Genomic DNA, 18231 nt, shown 5'->3' on the forward strand with positions numbered 1-18231 from the left:
ATCCACCCTCGTGCCTGTGCCACATGCTAACCCTAGCAAATGACAAAGGAAAAAAACAACATAGGGGTTATGCTAATGATAGTTTTTTATGAGACGGTCTGCATTGACATGTATGCCCGGGACCTTTTCTATGGCCTGTATTTCTGCCAATGAACAATACTTTGTAGTGTGTTCCTCACATGGTGGGAGCTTATAATGCAACTAATCTCAAAATGAAGATCTCCATGCACTCTGACCGAGATCTGCGACGTGGACGAGACTAGACTAAGTGTCCTGTTTGGTCACACAGAAAACAATATTTCTGAAATCGGAACCTGCCCCTCTCCCAGACCGCTGAGACACAGAACCTAACTGCATGGGTTCCTCTGCATTTGCCGATTCCCTAGAGAACTCAGGTTCTTGTTCCCCGTGTTGTTCTCTCACACGCCGCCCGATGCGGATGGCCAATGCCATGGCATCATCCAAATATCAAGGCACCGGCTGTGAAATGATCAGATCGTTTATTTACTTGTTAAGGCCAAAATTAAACTGGATCGTTCCATTGTATGTCGGTCGCCCAACGCCAAAAGTTTGCACAAAACTCCTCAATGGCAGATCCGTTTTGACGCAAAGCCCTGATCTTCCCCTCTGCCAATGACACCCTGTCCCGGTCATCGTAAATCAGTCCAAGAGCAGAAAAAAAACTATCCACAGATGACAAAACCTCGGACATGAGGAAAAAGAAAAACCCCAAGCCTGCAGGTCTTCCTAAGATCTCTAATCACGATCCCCGCTCTCTGACTCTCATTACATGAAGAGATGGGGCACAATCTACAATACAGTCTGCAGGATACCCCAATAGAAACAAACCTCCGTCTGTCCCCGAGAATGGTTATGGCGAGTCCAGCTTTGGTTCTTTCACTGAGCTTGACTGCACCAGTTGCTGCCGCTTAATTTCAGCAACCTCAATCACCAAGGCCCTGAACTGATTGGGCAAGGTCTCTATAGGATCCATAGTACTACACCAAAGATCCTATGGAAACTGCAGAATGAGCTTCAAAAGCATTAAAGCAAAGATCAGAATTGTCTCCAGGAAAATAAAGAGAACAAGCAACAAAAAGACTGAAATCACTGAGAATTCTGTCTGTGAAGACCTTTTAGAATATGATAGACAGGAAGGTGGGCCGTTATATCATTTAGAACCACAGTGACGAGAGTGAAGGTCTACTGTAGCATAGTAACATAGTAGGTTAGGCTGACTGAAGGCAATGTCCATCTAGTTCAGCCTGTTTCAACCCCCTTGTTGATACAGGGGAAGGCAAAAAGCCTCAAGAGGCAGAAGCCAATTAACCCCATGTTAAGCGCCATTTTCTAGCCAATAAACACGCGGGGAAGGCATTACCACTTCCTGCTGTGACGTGCCAGCCCTCTCCCTCCCACAGTAGTGAGTGGCTGGGCCGATCAGGTGACCGCCGAGTACTTAAACTGGTCCCGCCCGCGGCTCACCTCAGATGCATGCTGGCAGAGGTTAGGGTAAGTGCTGCTGCTGATATAGGGAATGTGTTAGATTTTATCCACAGAAAAAGCCAAAAATACAATACCTGAAGGTCTGCAAAGCAGACACGCTCGCCATAGGCACGATCGCCATAAGGCAGGCACAATCGCCACCGGCACAATCACCGTAGGGCAGGCGCAATGGGCACAAGCCCTGGAGATATGCAGTCAGCCAGACAATAATGTGGAGGAGCAGCTTGTTCTTGGCAGGCTAATATGCAGTCACCCACTCAACCCAGCCCAGAATGGGGAGGAGTGACTGCATATACTAATAGCCTGCACATGTGAACGATACCAAAGATGCCAGCCATAGATGGATGGTGACCCACCATACAGGATATCAACCCTGGCTGATATGACAGCGGGTTGCCCTGTATCTCTAAACTGGGCCACACTGGCTGACATCTTGGGCTCCCCCACCAACTAGCAAACTACATACAAAAGTACTAATGCATACTAATAAAATGCAGGTGTTGGTACTGCATTTTGGCCAAAACGCATAGGCTGACGGGCCGCGCCGAGGCCACACCGCGTCCGTCAGTAACTACGCTAACTCACTATAAATTACATAAAATCACAGAGGTGAGGGAAAAAACAAAGACATTATTCACAGAAAAAGCCAAAAATACAATACCTGAAGGTCTGCAAAGCAGACACGGTCGCCATAGGCACGATCGCCATAAGGCAGGCACAATCGCCACCGGCAAAATCACCGTAGGGCAGGCGCAATGGCCGTAAGCCTTGGAGATATGCAGTCAGCCAGACAATAAAGTGGAGGAGCAGCTTGTTCTTGGCAGGCTAATATGCAGTCACCCACTCAACCCAACCCAGATTGGGGAGGAGTGACTGCATATACTGATAGCCTGCAGGGAATGTGTTAGAGTAGGATCTTCTCTTCAAGGACCTTAGGGCTACGACTCATTGTGTGCATTACTGTTGTGGCTGGCTGGGAGCAGTAGTGCAACATATTTTTTTTAAGCATCTAGGCCTTTGCAGGCCATTACACCTATACTGTTCTGTGTCTGCAGTGCATTAGGCAGAGGTCTCAACGCTAAACAGTACTCTAATATTTCCTGGGCCATTGCAGCTCATTGCAGCTATACCGTTCTATGTGTGCAGTGCCTTAGGCAGAGGGCTCACTCTCATCACTAAATAGTACGCAAATATTTCCTGGCCCACTGCAGAACAGCATTTCACAGATACTATTCTCTGTGTTGGGTGAAGTAGCCACAGTTACCAGCACTATCCACTGGCTTTATAGCTTTTTGCCACTCCACACAGCCTCCGCTATCTACAAATCTCTGTGTGCGGTGAATTAGCCCCAGTTCTCAGTGCTGTACAGTGGGGTAATTTATTTGGGCCCTGCTCTATCCTTAATCCAACATGATGAGGAGTAGGGGTAAGGGTCGAGGACGTGGACGTGGACACAGGCGTCCAAGTGAGGGTGTGGGCACAGGCCGAGGTCCTGGGAAGAATGAATCACAGCCGGCTGCTGCAGGATTAGAAGAGAGGCACGTTTCTAGCTTCATATCACAATTTACGGGTCCACGTGGTAGACCTTCATTACAAGCAGAGCAGTGCAAGCAGGTCCTGTCGTGGATCGCAGATAATGCGTCCAGCAATGTGTCGAACCCCCAGTCTTCTACACAGTCCACTACTCCTGGCCTAGGGACAGCAATTCTGAATCCTCTAGCTGCTCCTCCTGTCTCCCAGCCTCGTCACTCCAGGAAAATGACAGATTTTGAGCAGGCAGACTCCCAGGAACTGCTCTTGGGTCCCTGCCCTGAGTGGGAAAAAATGGTCCCTCTCTCACCTGAGGAGTTTGTTGTGACCGATGCCCAACCTTTGGAAAGTTCCCGGAGTCCAGGTGATGAGGCTGGGGACTTCCAGCAACTGTCTTAAGAGCTTTTTGTGGATGAGGATAATGAGACTCAGTTGTCTGTCAGTTAGATAGTAGTAAGGGCAGTATGTCCGAGGGAGGAGCGCACAGAGGATTCAGAGGAAGAGCAGCTGGACGATGAGGTGAGTGACCCCACCTGGTTTGCTAAGCCTACTGAGGACAGGGCTTCAGAGGGAGAGGCAAGTGCAGCAGCAGGACAGGTTGGAAGAGGCAGTGGGGTGGCCCGGGGGAGAGGCAGGGCCAGAGCGAAAAAGCCCCCAACTGTTTCCCACAGCATCCCCTCATGGCAAGCCTCCGTGCAGAGGGCTAGGTGTTCAAAGGTGTGGATGTTTTTTAGTGAGAGCGCAGACGACCGACGAACGGTGGTGTGCAACCTGTGCCGCACCAAGATCAGCCGGGTAACCACCACTACCAGCCTCACCACCACCAGCATGCGCAGGCATATGATGGCCAAGCACCCCACAAGGTGGGACGAAGGCCACACTCCGCCTCCGGGTCACACCACTGCCTCTTCACCTGTGCCACAACCTGGCACACAGATCCAATCCCTCTCCCAGGATGCACCCACACCCTCACCTCCACGGCCCTCCACGGCCTCTAGCAATGTCTCTCAGCGCAGCATTTAGCTGTAGCTAACACAAGCGTTGGAGCAAAAGCAGAAATACGCCGCCACCCACCAGCATGCACAAGCTTTAAATGTGCACAATGACAAATTAATCAGCCTGGAGATGCTGCCGTACAGGCTTGTGGAAATGGAGGTTTTCAAAAACCATGATAGCCGCGGCGGTCCCACGCTACTTGGTCCATAGTCGCCACTATTTTTCCCAGTGTTCCGTCCCTGCTCTACAGCAGCACATCCCTGCAACATTAACCGTGCCCTCACCAGCACAGTTACTGGGAAGGTCCACTTAACGACGGACATGTGGACAAGCACTGGCGAGCAGGGACACTATATCTTTCTGACGGCACATTGGGTGAACTTGGTGGAGGCTGGGACTGAGTCAGATCCTGGGACCGCTCACATCCTACCCACAGCCAGAATAAAGGGTCCTACCTCGGTGCTGGTATCTGCGGCATATTATGCCACCTCCTCCAACCCCCCCCCCCTCCTCCTCCGCCACATCCTCTCTCAATTAAGAAGTGTGAGCACGTTGCCAGTATTCAGTAGCGCGCAGTGCGGCAGCACAGCGGTGGGCAAGCGTCAGCAACCCGTTTTGAAACTAATCAGCTTAGGTGACAAGAGGCACACGTCCCCTGAGCTGTTACAGGGTCTGACAGAGCATACCGACCTCTGCCTTTCGCCGCTGAACCTCCAACCGGGCATGGTCATGTGTGACAACGGCCGTAACCTGGTGGCGGCTCTGCAGCTTGGCAGCCTCACACACGTGTGTTTTGGAGGAGGAGCAGGGGAAGAGACTGCTGGCCACAATGCACAGGGTACCCATGCTGCTTCCCTCTCATCTGTTCAGCGTGTATGGGCTGAAGAGCAGGAGGTTCATCCTCCTAGTGAGGACAGTGATGTGTTGCGTACTGGGACTCTGGCACACATGGCTAACTTCATGTTAGGCTGCCCTTCCCTTGACCTGCGTGTTAGACGCATTCTGGCCAACACGAATTGCTGGGTGTACACCCTTCTAGACCCATGGTATAAGGAGAACCTTTCCACTCTCATTTCCGAAGAGGAAAAGGGGAAAGAGAGTGATGCAATCCCACAAGGCCCTGGTGGAAAAACTAATGCTAAAGTTCCCATCTGACAGTGCTAGCAGTAGAAGACGCAGCTCAGAGGGCCAACTAGCAGGGAAGTGCGGGGATCAGGCAGCATGTCCAGTGCAGGCAGGGGAACACTCTCTAAGGCCTTTGACAGCTTTCTGGCTCCCCAGCAAGACTGTGTCACCACTCCCCAGTCAAGACTGAGTTGGAGGGAGCACTGTAAAAAGATGGTGAGGGAGTACATAGCCAACCGTACCATCATCCTCCGTGATGCCTCGGCTCCATAAAACTGTTGGGTGTCAAAGCTGGACACGTGGCATGAACTTTTGCTGTACGCCCTGGAGGTGCTGGCCTGCCCTACCACTAGCGTCTTGTCAGAGAGGGTGTTTAGTGCTGCTGGGGGGATCATCACGGATAAGCGTACCCACCTGTAAACTGACAGTGCCGACATGCTTACCCTCATAAAGATGAACAAAGGCTGGATTTCCCCAGACTTCTCTTCTCCACTGGTGGAAAGCAGTGGATCCTAGAGATTCTTTTCGCTGCAACAGGAGAAAAATTGCATCCTCTATCACCCCAAAAAAGGGCAGAATTATCTACGTCTATCCCTCTCAGATATTGTTACTCCTCCTCCTACTACCCTCCTAAAACAGCATGTTATCACGCTGAACTGGTAATTTTTCTGTGGCCCAAAAGTCTCTGTTTAAAAGTTTTACAATTTTTAAAAGTTTTAAAAGTTTAACTTAAACCAATTGTTTCGGAGGCTGTCTCCAGGCTCTGTTACAAATGAAGCAAGAACAAGCTGTATCTATAAAAATTTTTTATGGGTTTAACCTGCCCTCTGAGTTCAGCAATTTTTCAGGGGTACACTTCTACTCTTGGTACGCCAATTTTTATGGCCCTCGCCTATACTGTTATCCAACTAATTTTTCCGGGCTTCGCCTATACTCTTGGTACACCAATGTTTCGGGGGTTCGCTTATACTCTTGCTACAGAAATGTTACAGGGGTACGCCTATACACTTGCTAGAGAAATGTTACAGGCGTCTGCCTATACACTTGCTGCTGAAATGTTACTGGGGTCCGCCTATACACTTGCTACTGAAAGGTTTGAGCGGTTCGACTGTACTCTTGCTACTGAAATGTTACTGGGGTCCGCCTATACACTTGCTACCGAAATGTTACAAGAGGCTGCCTATACACTTGCTAAAGAAATGTTTCATGGGCTCGCCTATGCTGTGGGTGCAAAAAGGTTTCCCAGCATGGTGTTCAACTATCTGGCACAAATACACCGAATAAATTCTTTGGGGACACATGGATTTCTCATTGCTATGTAAATCATGGCACATTAGGTCAACCAGGTGGAGGCTTGAACCGAGCCTGGCCCTGGGGTCGCTCACGTGCTTACCACACAGAGTATTGCGGGTCCTACCTCGGCCATGGTTTCTCAGGCTTCTTATGCCACCTTCCCCTCCTGCTTGGGGTCAGGGGATCAGCGCTGATCAACATGTATTTGCTCTTGTGTTACCATAGTTATCTGAGACACTGGTTTGGACCAATCAAAAGAAGCGTAACAGATTGGAGGCGACATTTACAGCTGTACTAGCATTCAAGTCCGCTTCATGCCCGCGATTGCTGAGGGTGTGGGCAGAGGCCGAGGTCCTGGGCGGGGTGAAACTCTGCCATGTGTGGGCACTCTGATTTCTTCATATTTAATACTGTCTTTGAGTTTCATGGGCTCGCCTATGCTGTGGATACACAAAGATTTCCTATTGCAATGTTTTAGCTATCGGGCACAAATAAACTAAATGACTTGGGTAGGGTGCAGAATGCAGACGGCTTTCCCAGCACGGTGTTCAGCTATCTCATAGATACACCTAATGACTTGTTTGGGGACACATGGATTTCCCATTGCTATGTAACTCACGGTACATTGGGTCAGCTAGGTGGAGGCTGGGACTGAGCCTGGCCCTGGGCTCGTGCACGTGCTTCCCACACAGAGTATTGCGGGTGCTACCTCGGTGATGGTTTCTCGGGCTTATTATGCCACCTCCTCCTGCTCCTTGGGGTCTGGGGAACAGCGCTGGTCGGCATGTATTATCTCTCGTGTTTCGTGTTACCTCAGTTATCCGAGATACTGGATTGAAGCGTTCACAGGAAGCGTAACTGATTTAAGGAGACTTTCACAGGGTCACTGTATACCTGTGGTGGCTACTTTTGCGACACCTCCTGCTTCACACCAATCTTTGCTGCATTGTGGAGATGTGTAGAAGTACTGGCACCTGAGTCCCCTTCGTGCCCACGTTTGCGGCTCCTGACAATTTTGGGACGTAGGTGGCACAGGATTGGAATTATGATTGGATATCAATTTACCATCAATTTTCATCAGCTTTGTGGACTATCGCCCACACTTTCAAGGATGGTGGCTGCCAGGCCCTGCCAACCCTCTGCAGTGTGTGCCTCTGGTTCCTCCTCATCCAAGATGCACTTATAAATAGACATGAGGGTGGTGTGGCTATGAAGCAAGCATGTGGCATGAGGACAACTGAACGCTGCACAGGGAAAAATTTGTGTCCGCTGTGGACGCAGGCTCGTGCGGGGGGTTGGACAGCAATACCAGCATGTAAACCAGGAGACGAGGCAGCGGTGTCACCCGCAGGTGCTGATTGTCCTTCGTTGCAGCTAGTGTGGTGCTTTCCTAAGATGTGCCAGTGCGTGTGCCTTGTTAATGATGGTCTTTCCCAAGGTAATTGTTAGGGGGGTGACCGCCAGGTTCTTGCCCCCTATTTGGCTTTATAGTGCCACCTGGGAGCCTCAGATGCAGCCATGCTGTTACTAATCCATTTCTGTGGCGTTTCCAGGACTTTATGAGGTTCTCCGGTGTTTCACAAATCATCCTCTATGCAGAGCATCGGTCAGCCTGAAAAATACTCGAGTCGCCCATTGACTTTAATGGGGTTCGTCACTCGAAACGAGCTCTCGAGTATTACAAAAAGCTTGACTACAGTACCGAGCACCCGAGCATTTTGGTACTCGCTCATCTCTAGTGAAGACCTTTTAGAATATGATAGACAGGAAGGTGGGCCAATATATCATTGGCTAATTTAGAACCACAGTGACGAGAGTGAAGGTCTACTGTAGCTACATGATAATTCAAGTGATTGAGGAGTTTGAGAGAAAAGAGGAAGACGATGATCAGTGACCTGGCGGATGGATACAATCATACAAATCATTAATGCAGAACTGAAGAGAAGACATCAGACATTGTTATTATGGGATATTTTATTTAGACATTTCTTGACATTTGAAGAAATATTCATAAAAAAGGCAATAAATCCGCACTGAGCGATAAATAAATAAAACAACATGGAATAATCTAAATACCGATACAAATATATAATACAGGAAATAATGGATAGAAATACATAAATAGGAATAAATATCATAGAATATTAATATCTCTCGGGCCGTTCTGCAGGAGGAAAAGTTACTTTTCGTAAGAGAGATCCAGAAAACATCGATGACTGGAATAAACTTCTAGAGCAGCTCTTTCTTCTGTGTGCACAAAAATCACAGCGGGGGATTTCCTTCTTTATTCCTCATCAAGGCTTATTAGTGACCATTAATCCGAGGAAAAAGGTAACTGACTTGTGAAGTAAAACCTCCATAAAATGTACCTTTTTCAACTGAGCTTGGTGAGTGCGGAGCAGGCTCTAGATTTGTGGATTTTTTCTGAAGGTTCTTTGCAGTTCATTCTCATGAGCCCAACTTGAAAGTCCATGCAGGAGATTCCAAAAATGTTCAGTCTTCAAATTAGCTTGGAGAGTAGAAATCATCCCATGGATCTTCTGTGCAGCCTGATCTATATGTTCCCTAAGTTGAAGAGCATCCTCTAGACTTATGGATCTTCTGTGAAACTTCCTTGTAGTTTCTTCCCATGAGCCCAACATCCAACATCTTCCACCATTAATGATATGAGGCTGAGTAACACGGCATCCTGGAGACATTGTGGAGATGCCTACAAAATAAGATGCAAAGGCTTGGTAATTAGGTTGTGGTCTCTAATATCTGCTCAAGTTTACCTGACATGGAAACCAGCTCTGATGTCATTATCTAAATCCCTAGGAGCGTCCATACAAGATACATTTGTGAGTACACTACATAAATGATAGGAATCCTCTTGGCACCTCTGACTGACCTTGGAGGCTCATACTAGTTAGCTGTGCCATAATAGGGTTCATCCTGCTCCATTCAGCACTTTGAAGGAAGTTTCATAGGTGCCAGTGCGCTCAATAACTGATCTCTCTTATGACATCGAGTACATGAGAGGTAGAGAGTCCTTGTATTCGATAGACTTCAATTCTGTAGAGTACATTTACTGTACAATCTAATTATCCATCGATATGACCAATGTAGCACATGGTCTTTGCCACTTGGTATATCCCCATATTCCTTTACCAAGGTTTCAGAAGTTTATCTAGGACTCCAATGATCCCTGCTACCTTCACCATGAAATATTTGGTCTCCAACTCTGAAAATTGTGTCTGAGAAGTGGAATTTCCAGAATTACTCAGAAAACAGTGAAGAGAACCTTCAGATTTCTCATGTAGGACACTTACCTCGTCCATAAAATGCTGGAGATGGTGCAGCCATGGCTTCAGCTGCTTAGAGGGAATCGTATTGAATCCCGGGGACACTTTCTGTTAGAAGAAGAAGATGGTGACAAGTGATGGGTAAGTAGGTTTCATACCTACCATCTATGAGTGTAACATATAACAATTGGACATAAGGAGCAAAGTTACTTACACAGATCATGAGATCATCTCTCAACTGAAGGAAAATCCTGAGTGACTGGGATCCAGGATCAGCAGCCGCAGATGTGGACATGTTTTCCAGAACATCAACTGTTACTGACACTCTTTTCAAGGTGAAGATGAGACGATCGCTGGGCTGTTAGAGGAACAATGAGGGTGAGGAGGGGTTCATGTTGTTGTCTTCTCAGATTTCTATTGGGATGTTAGTGGATTGTTTTGTATAAAGGTTGTTGGTAAGAGAAGACCGACCACTATGTACTTACCGTTAGATCACATACAGACGGCTTGTGTCTCATCATCCTTCTGTAGCATTTAATGGCATCGGTGGACATGTTCTTCTCCTGTGGACGGTTACAGAAGCTTTATCTGATGTGGATTAAACAGTTTTTATGCATTCAAAATTAATACCTTCATTCCCCAATCCTTCAAGTAGAGTCTGACTATCAATGTCTACTGTTACCGGCTGATCAGAGGTTTAGGACCGCACTGAGGACCTCATGTCATCATGGATGGTAACCAATGACTGCACATATAATGATGGTTATTTTGCCCTTCCACCATCCTAATATTAATGATATAACACATAATGTCTTGTACACTGTTTGTGTTTCCTGACTTTTGGCTCAACCTGCAGATCTGTAAATCAGAATCCTCCCAGTATTACAATCTTCCTCCTTACATGCTCATTCTGCAGCTCCTTGATCACCGTCATGTCATCAGAAGATACTGATTTATATCTGGACATCCGGCAGGGTCTCCGGAGTGGATTTGCAGTCACTGCCAGAAGTAGAATACTGAAGACCACCAGTCTGATGTCCATGGCCGGAGTATCGCTGCCGATCTGGAGACTTTCTTCTCTTCCTGTGAACCTGTGTATAAGACATTATTACATATAAGATGATTATTGTACATAAATCCATCCTGTGAATGTCTGCAGCTCTGATATTCTGTATATACACCCAGCAGAAGATGCTCACCTGCACAATTGTCTTGTGTCTCTCCTCTGCTGATCTCAACTCCATCTTAAGTCTTCCCATGTTTCTCCTTTTATATTTTAGTCTCCAGGAGAGAAATTCCATCATTTTCCTGATTTGGAAGTTTCTTCTCTCTACGTTTAGAACTGAAGTAATTGCAGACAAGTGATAGCAGCCGGAGGAAGTCCTTACAACTATCAGTTTCCTTACTATACAGGTGTGATGTCAGGTAAGTGGGAGGAGCCTCACCCTTGTTACCTGACATTACCGTCTCACCTGTACAGTAAGAAAACGTAAAGTTATAAGGACTTCCTACGGCTGCTATCACTTGTCTGCAATTACTACAATTCTAAATGTATAGAGAGGATTCCTCCAGATCACGGAAATGATGGAATTTCTCTCCTGGAGACTTAAGATGGAGTTGAGATCAGCAGCAGAGAGACACAAGACAATTGTGCAGGTGAGCATCTTCTGCTGGGTGTATATACAGAATATCGGAGCTGCAGACATTCACATGATGGATTTATGTACAATAATCATCTTATATGTAATAATGTCTTATACACAGGTTCACAGGAAGAGAAGAAAGTCTCCAGATCGGCAGCGATACTCCGGCCATGGACATCAGACTGGTGGGCTTCAGTATTCTACTTCTGGCAGTGACCGCAAATCCACTCAGGAGACCCTGCCGGATGTCCAGATATAAATCAGTATCTTCTGATGACATGACGGTGATCAAGGAGCTGCAGAATGAGCATGTAAGGAGGAAGATTGTAATACTGGGAGGATTCTGATGTACAGATCTGCAGGCTGAGCCAAAAGTCAGGAAACACACAAAATGTGTCCGCTAATCTCATCCTTCCATTATAGACTCTATGTCAAAAATATCAAGCACATAAAAGAAGTTGTGGTTTTGTTGCACAATTCTGCATGCAGTTACATCTCAGGCAGATGTTACAAATGGTTACAGTCGTGGTGATTAGATGCACGGTCTTGCCACCTGAGGCGCTATAATTGGTTCCACCCTTGGCCTATAATAAGGCCCTCAGACTGTCACATGAGCTCCGTGCAATAACTGCAAACCACAATATAAAGTCTCTGGCAGTGTTCACACCACCAGATACAAGGAAACATAAACATAGGAGGAAAACCTTTCCTAAGGGGAACTAGAGGGTGACAACCCCTACCTACTAGTGGATGACCCGCCCCGATAAGGACGCATCCACCCTCGTGCCTGTGCCACATGCTAACCCTAGCAAATGACAAAGGGAAAAACAACATAGGGGTTATGCTAATGATAGTTTTTTATGAGACGGTCTGCATTGACATGTATGCCCGGGACCTTTTCTATGGCCTGTATTTCTGCCAATGAACAATACTTTGTAGTGCGTTCCTCACATGGTGGGAGCTTATAATGCAACTAATCTCAAAATGAAGATCTCCATGCACTCTGACCGAGATCTGCGACGTGGACAAGTCTAGACTAAGTGCCCTGTTTGGTCGCACAGAAAACAATGTCTCTGAAATCGGAAACTGCCCCTCTCCCAGACCGCTCGGACACAGAACCTAACTGCACGGGTTCCTCTGCATTTGCCGATTCCCTAGAGAACCCAGGTGCTTGTTCCTCGTGTCGTTCTCTCACACGCTGCCCAATGCGGATGGCCAATGCCATGGCATCATTCAAATAGATAGGCGCCGGTTGTTAAATGATCAGATCGTTTATTTTATTGTTAAGGCCAAAATTAAACTAGATCGTTCCATTGTATCTCGGTCGCCCAACACCAAAATTTTACACAAAACTCCTCAATGGAAGATCCACTCTGACGCAAAGCCCTGATCTTCCCCTCTGCCAATGACACCCTGTCCCGGTCATCGTAAATCAGTCCGAGAGCAGAAAAAAAACTATCCACAGATGACAAAACCTCGGACATGAGGAAAAAGAAAAACCCCAAGTCTGCAGGTCTTCCTAAGATCTCTAATCACGATCCCCGCTCTCTGACTCTCATTACATGAAGAGATGGGGCACAATCTACAATACAGTCTGCAGGACACCCCAATAGAAACAAACCTCCGTCTGTCCCCAAGACGGGTTATGGCGAGTCCAGCTTTGGTTCTTTCACTGAGCTTGACTGCACCAGTTGCTGCCGCTTAATTTCAGCAACCTCAATCACCAAGGCCCTGAACTGATTGGGCAAGGTCTCTATAGGATCCATAGTACTACACCAAAGATCCTATGGAAACTGCAGAATGAGCTTCAAAAGCATTAAAGCAAAGATCAGAATTGTCTCCAGGAAAATAAAGAGAACAAGCAACAAAAAGACTGAAATCACTGAGAATTCTGTCTGTGAAGACTTTTTAGAATATGATAGACAGGAAGGTGGGCCGTTATATCATTTAGAACCACAGTGACGAGAGTGAAGGTCTACTGTAGCATAGTAACATAGTAGGTTAGGCTGACTGAAGGCAATGTCCATCTAGTTCAGCCTATTTCAACCCCCTTGTTGATACAGGGGAAGGCAAAAAGCCTCAAGAGGCAGAAGCCAATTAGCCCATTTGGGGGAAAAATTCCTTCCCGACTCTATAATGGCAATCGGAATAATCCCTGGATCAACATTTGATAGTTCCTACCTGAATGTAAGACCCTCAACAATAACCCGCTGGTCACCTAATGTCTGTATCCTGTAATATCCTTCTGCTCTAGAAAGACATTGAGTCCCCTGTTAAACTCCTCTATAGATTCTGCCATCACCACGTCCTCAGGCAGAGAGTTCCACAGTCTCACTGCTCTTACAGTAAAGAACCCCCTTCTGTGTTGGTGATGAAACCTGCTTTCTACTAGACGTAGCGGATGCCCTCTTGTTACCATCGCACTCCTGGGTATAAGCAGATCATGGCAGAGATCCTTGTATCGTCCCCTCATGTATTTATACACAGTTATTTGGTCGCCCCTTAACCATCTTTTTTCCGGGGCAAATAATCCCAGTTTTGGTGCCTCTCTGGGTATTCCAGTCCTCCCATTCAGTTTATTAGTTTAGTTTCCCTTCTTTGAGCCCCCTCAAGCACTGCAACATCTTTCCTGAGCACCGGTGACCAGAACTGTGCGCAGTATTCCATGTGGGGCCTGACAAGTGCCTTATATAGTGGGGGGATAATGTTCTCGTCCCTCGCCCCTATACCTCTTTTAATGCACCCTAAGACGTTATTAGCTTTTGCAGCAGCTGACTGGCATTGGTTGCTCCAGTTAAATCTACAATCCACTAGTACCCCCAGGTCTTTTTCCATATCACTTTTCCCTAGCAGTACCCCATTTAGTGTATATTGCTGACATCCATTTCTCCTGCCCATGTGCAGAACCTTACATTTATCTATATTAGAGATGAGCGAGCATACTCGTCCGAGCTTGATGCTCGTTCGAGTATTAGCGTGTTCGAGATGCACGTTACTCGTGACGAACACCACGCGATGTTCGGGTTACTTTCACTTTCATCTCTGAGACGTTAGCGCGCTTTTCTGGCCAATAGAAAGACAGGGAAGGCATTACAACTTCCCCCTGCGACGTTCAAGCCCTATACCACCCCCCTGCAGTGAGTGGCTGGCGAGATCAGGTGTCACCCGAGTATATAAATCGGCCCCTCCCGCGGCTCGCCACAGATGCGTTCTGACATAGAGGAGGGAAAGTGCTGCTGGTGCCGGAGCTGCTATAGGGAGAGTGTTAGGAGTATTTTAGGCTTCAAGAACCCCAACGGTCCTTCTTAGGGCCACATCTAACCGTGTGCAGTAGTGTAGAGGCTGCTTTTTGCAGTGTTGCACATTTTTTTTTTTTTTGTATATCGGCCGTGCAGAGCATTGCGCCCTGCAGTAATTATACATACTCCAGGGCCAGTAGTGGTGGTGAGGCAGGTACAGAAGACATATATTTATTGAATATAGGCAGTGGGCCTTTCCAAAAACATTTGGGAAAAAAAATCTATTTGGGCTGCCTGTGACTGTCCTCAGTGTACTAGGTCTGTGCTGGGTGTAGTTGTCCTCCTAATTCATACGCAGCCAGCTAAGTGTTACAGCAGGCTTGTGCAAAATTATTTCCTGGCGTTCCGTAAGCGAAGTCAGCCTCCAACCACAGGCCAATAAGCGGCACATTTAATTACAGCGTTCTGTTTCTGCACTACTGGTAATACACCATGCTGAGGGGTAGGGGTAGGCCTAGAGGACGTGGACACGGGCGAGGACGCGGAGGCCCAACTCAGGGTGTGGGCACAGGCCGAGCTCCTGATTCAGGTGTATCGCAGCCGACTGCTGCAGGATTAGGAGAGAGCCACGTTTCTGGCGTCCCCACATTCATCTCACAATTAATGCGTCCACGCGGTAGACCTTTATTAGAAACTGAGCAGTGTGAGCAGGTCCTGTCGTGGATGGCAGAAAGTGCATCCAGCAATCTATCGAACACCCAGAGTTCTGCGCCGTTCACTGCTGCAACTCTGAATCCTCTGGCTGCTGCTCCTCCTTCCTCCCAGCCTCCTCACTCCATTACAATGACACATTCTGAGGAGCAGGCAGACTCCCAGGAACTGTTCCCGGGCCCCTGCCCAGAATGGGCAGCAAGGGTTCCGAATCCTCTCCCACTAGAGGAGTTTGTCGTGACCGATGCCCAACCTTTGGAAAGTTCCCGGGGTCCGGGGGATGAGGCTGGGGACTTCCGGCAACTGTCTCAAGACCTTTCAGTGGGTGAGGAGGACGATGACGATGAGACACAGTTGTCTATCAGTGAGGTAGTAGTAAGGGCAGTAAGTCCGAGGGAGGAGCGCACAGAGGATTCGGAGGAAGAGCAGCAGGACGATGAGGTGACTGACCCCACCTGGTTTGCTACGCCTACTGAGGACAGGTCTTCAGAGGGGGAGGCAAGGGCAGCAGCAGGGCAGGTTGCAAGAGGCAGTGCGGTGGCCAGGGGTAGAGGCAGGGCCAGACCGAATAATCCACCAACTGTTTCCCAAAGCGCCCCCTCGCGCCATGCCACCCTGCAGAGGCCGAGGTGCTCAAAGGTCTGGCAGTTTTCCACTGAGAGTGCAGACGACCGACGAGCAGTGGTGTGCAACCTTTGTCGCGCCAAGATCAGCCGGGGAGCCACCACCACCAGCCTCACCACCACCAGCATGCGCAGACATATGATGGCCAAGCACCCCACAAGGTGGGACGAAGGACGTTCACCGCCTCCGGTTTGCACTGCTGCCTCTCCCCCTGTGCCCCAACCTGCCACTGAGATCCAACCCCCCTCTGAGGACACAGGCACTACCGTCTCCTGGCCTGCACCCACACCCTCACCTCCGCTGTCCTCGGCCCCATCCACCAATGTCTGGCAGCGCACCGTCCAGCCGTCGCTAGCGCAAGTGTTGGAGCGCAAGTATGCCGCCACGCACCCGCATGCTCAAGCGGTAAACATGCACATAGCCAAATTTATCAGCCTGGAGATGCTGCCGTATAGGGTTGTGGAAACGGAGGCTTTCAAAAGTATGATGGCGGCGGCGGCCCCGCGCTACTCAGTTTCCAGTCGCCACTACTTTTCCCGATGTGCCGTCCCAGCCCTGCACGACCACGTCTCCCGCAACATTGTACGGGCCCTCACCAACGCGGTTACTGCCAAGGTCCACTTAACAACGGACACGTGGACAAGCACAGGCGGGCAGGGCCACTATATCTCCCTGACGGCACATTGGGTGAATTTAGTGGAGGCTGGGACAGAGTCAGAGCCAGGGACCGCTCATGTCCTACCCACCCCCCGAATTGCGGGCCCCAGCTCGGTGGTGGTATCTGCGGCGGTGTATGCTTCCTCCACTAAACCACCCTCCTCCTCCTCCTCCTCCGCAACGTCTGTCTCGCAATCAAAATGTGTCAGCAGCAGCACGTCGCCAGCAGTCGGTGTCGCGCGGTGTGGCAGCACAGCGGTGGGCAAGCGTCAGCAGGCCGTGCTGAAACTACTCAGCTTAGGAGATAAGAGGCACTCGGCCCACGAACTGCTGCAGGGTCTGACAGAGCAGACCGACCGCTGGCTTGCGCCGCTGAGCCTCCAACCGGGCATGGTCGTGTGTGACAACAGCCGTAACCTGGTGGCGGCTCTGCAGCTCGGCAGCCTCACGCACGTGCCATGCCTGGCCCATGTCTTTAATTTGGTGGTTCAGCGCTTTCTGAAAAGCTACCCACGCTTGTCATACCTGCTCGGAAAGGTGCGCCGGCTCTGCGCACATTTCCGCAAGTCCCACACGGACGCTGCCACCCTGCGCACCCTGCAACATCGGTTTCATCTGCCAGTGCACCGACTGCTGTGCGACGTGCCCACACGGTGGAACTCTACGCTCCACATGTTGGCCAGGCTCTATGAGCAGCGTAGAGCTATAGTGGAATACCAACTCCAACATGGGCGGCGCAGTGGGAGTCAGCCTCCTCAATTCTTTACAGAAGAGTGGGCCTGGTTGGCAGCCATCTGCCAGGTCCTTGGAAACTTTGAGGAGTCTACCCAGATGGTGAGCGGCGATGCTGCAATCATTAGCGTCACCATTCCTCTGCTATGCCTCTTGAGAAGTTCCCTGCAAAGCATAAAGGCAGACGCTTTGCGCTCGGAAACAGAGGCGGGGGAAGACAGTATGTCACTGGATAGTCAGAGCACCCTCCTGTCTATATCTCAGCGCGTTGAGGAGGAGGAGGAGGAGCATGAGGAGGATGAGGAGGAGGAGGAAGAGACAGCTTGGCCCACTGCTGGGGGTACCCATGCTGCTTGCCCGTCATCCTTTCAGCGTGTATGGCCTGAAGAGGAGGAGGAGGATCCTGTAAGTGATCTTCCTAGTGAGGACAGCCATGTGTTGCGTACAGGTACCCTGGCACACATGGCTGACTTCCTGTTAGGATGCCTTTCTCGTGACCCTCGCGTTACACGCATTCTGGCCACTACGGATTACTGGGTGTACACACTGCTCGACCCACGGTATAAGGAGAACCTTTCCACTCTCATACCCGAAGAGGAAAGGGGTTCGAGAGTGATGCTATACCACAGGACCCTGGCGGACAAACTGATGGTAAAATTCCCATCCGACAGTGCTAGTGGCCGAAGGCGCAGTTCCGAGGGCCAGGTAGCAGGGGAGGCACAGAGATCAGGCAGCATGTACAGCACAGGCAGGGCAACACTCTCTATGGCCTTTGACAGCTTTCTGGCTCCCCAGCAAGACTGTGTCACGGCTCCCCAGTCAAGGCTGAGTCGGCGGGAGCACTGTAAAAGGATGGTGAGGGAGTACGTAGCCGATCGCACGACCGTCCTC

General features: G+C 49.2%; 1 protein-coding gene across 1 annotated transcript; it reads right to left on the reverse strand.

Moving 5' to 3' along the window:
- Positions 1–9040: 9040 nt before the first annotated feature.
- LOC136581149 (interferon lambda-2-like) lies at positions 9041–10993 on the reverse strand. The gene is made up of 6 exons (XM_066582132.1): positions 10914–10993; positions 10636–10825; positions 10220–10297; positions 9949–10092; positions 9762–9842; positions 9041–9160 (listed from the first exon to the last, which is right to left on the reverse strand). Exons 1-6 carry the CDS (start codon positions 10991–10993, stop codon positions 9041–9043), a joined length of 693 nt encoding a protein of 230 aa, XP_066438229.1.
- Between the last annotated feature and the right edge of the window lie 7238 nt (positions 10994–18231).

This window comes from Eleutherodactylus coqui, chromosome 10 (assembly GCF_035609145.1).
Source record: "Eleutherodactylus coqui strain aEleCoq1 chromosome 10, aEleCoq1.hap1, whole genome shotgun sequence".
Taxonomy (NCBI): domain Eukaryota; kingdom Metazoa; phylum Chordata; class Amphibia; order Anura; family Eleutherodactylidae; genus Eleutherodactylus; species Eleutherodactylus coqui.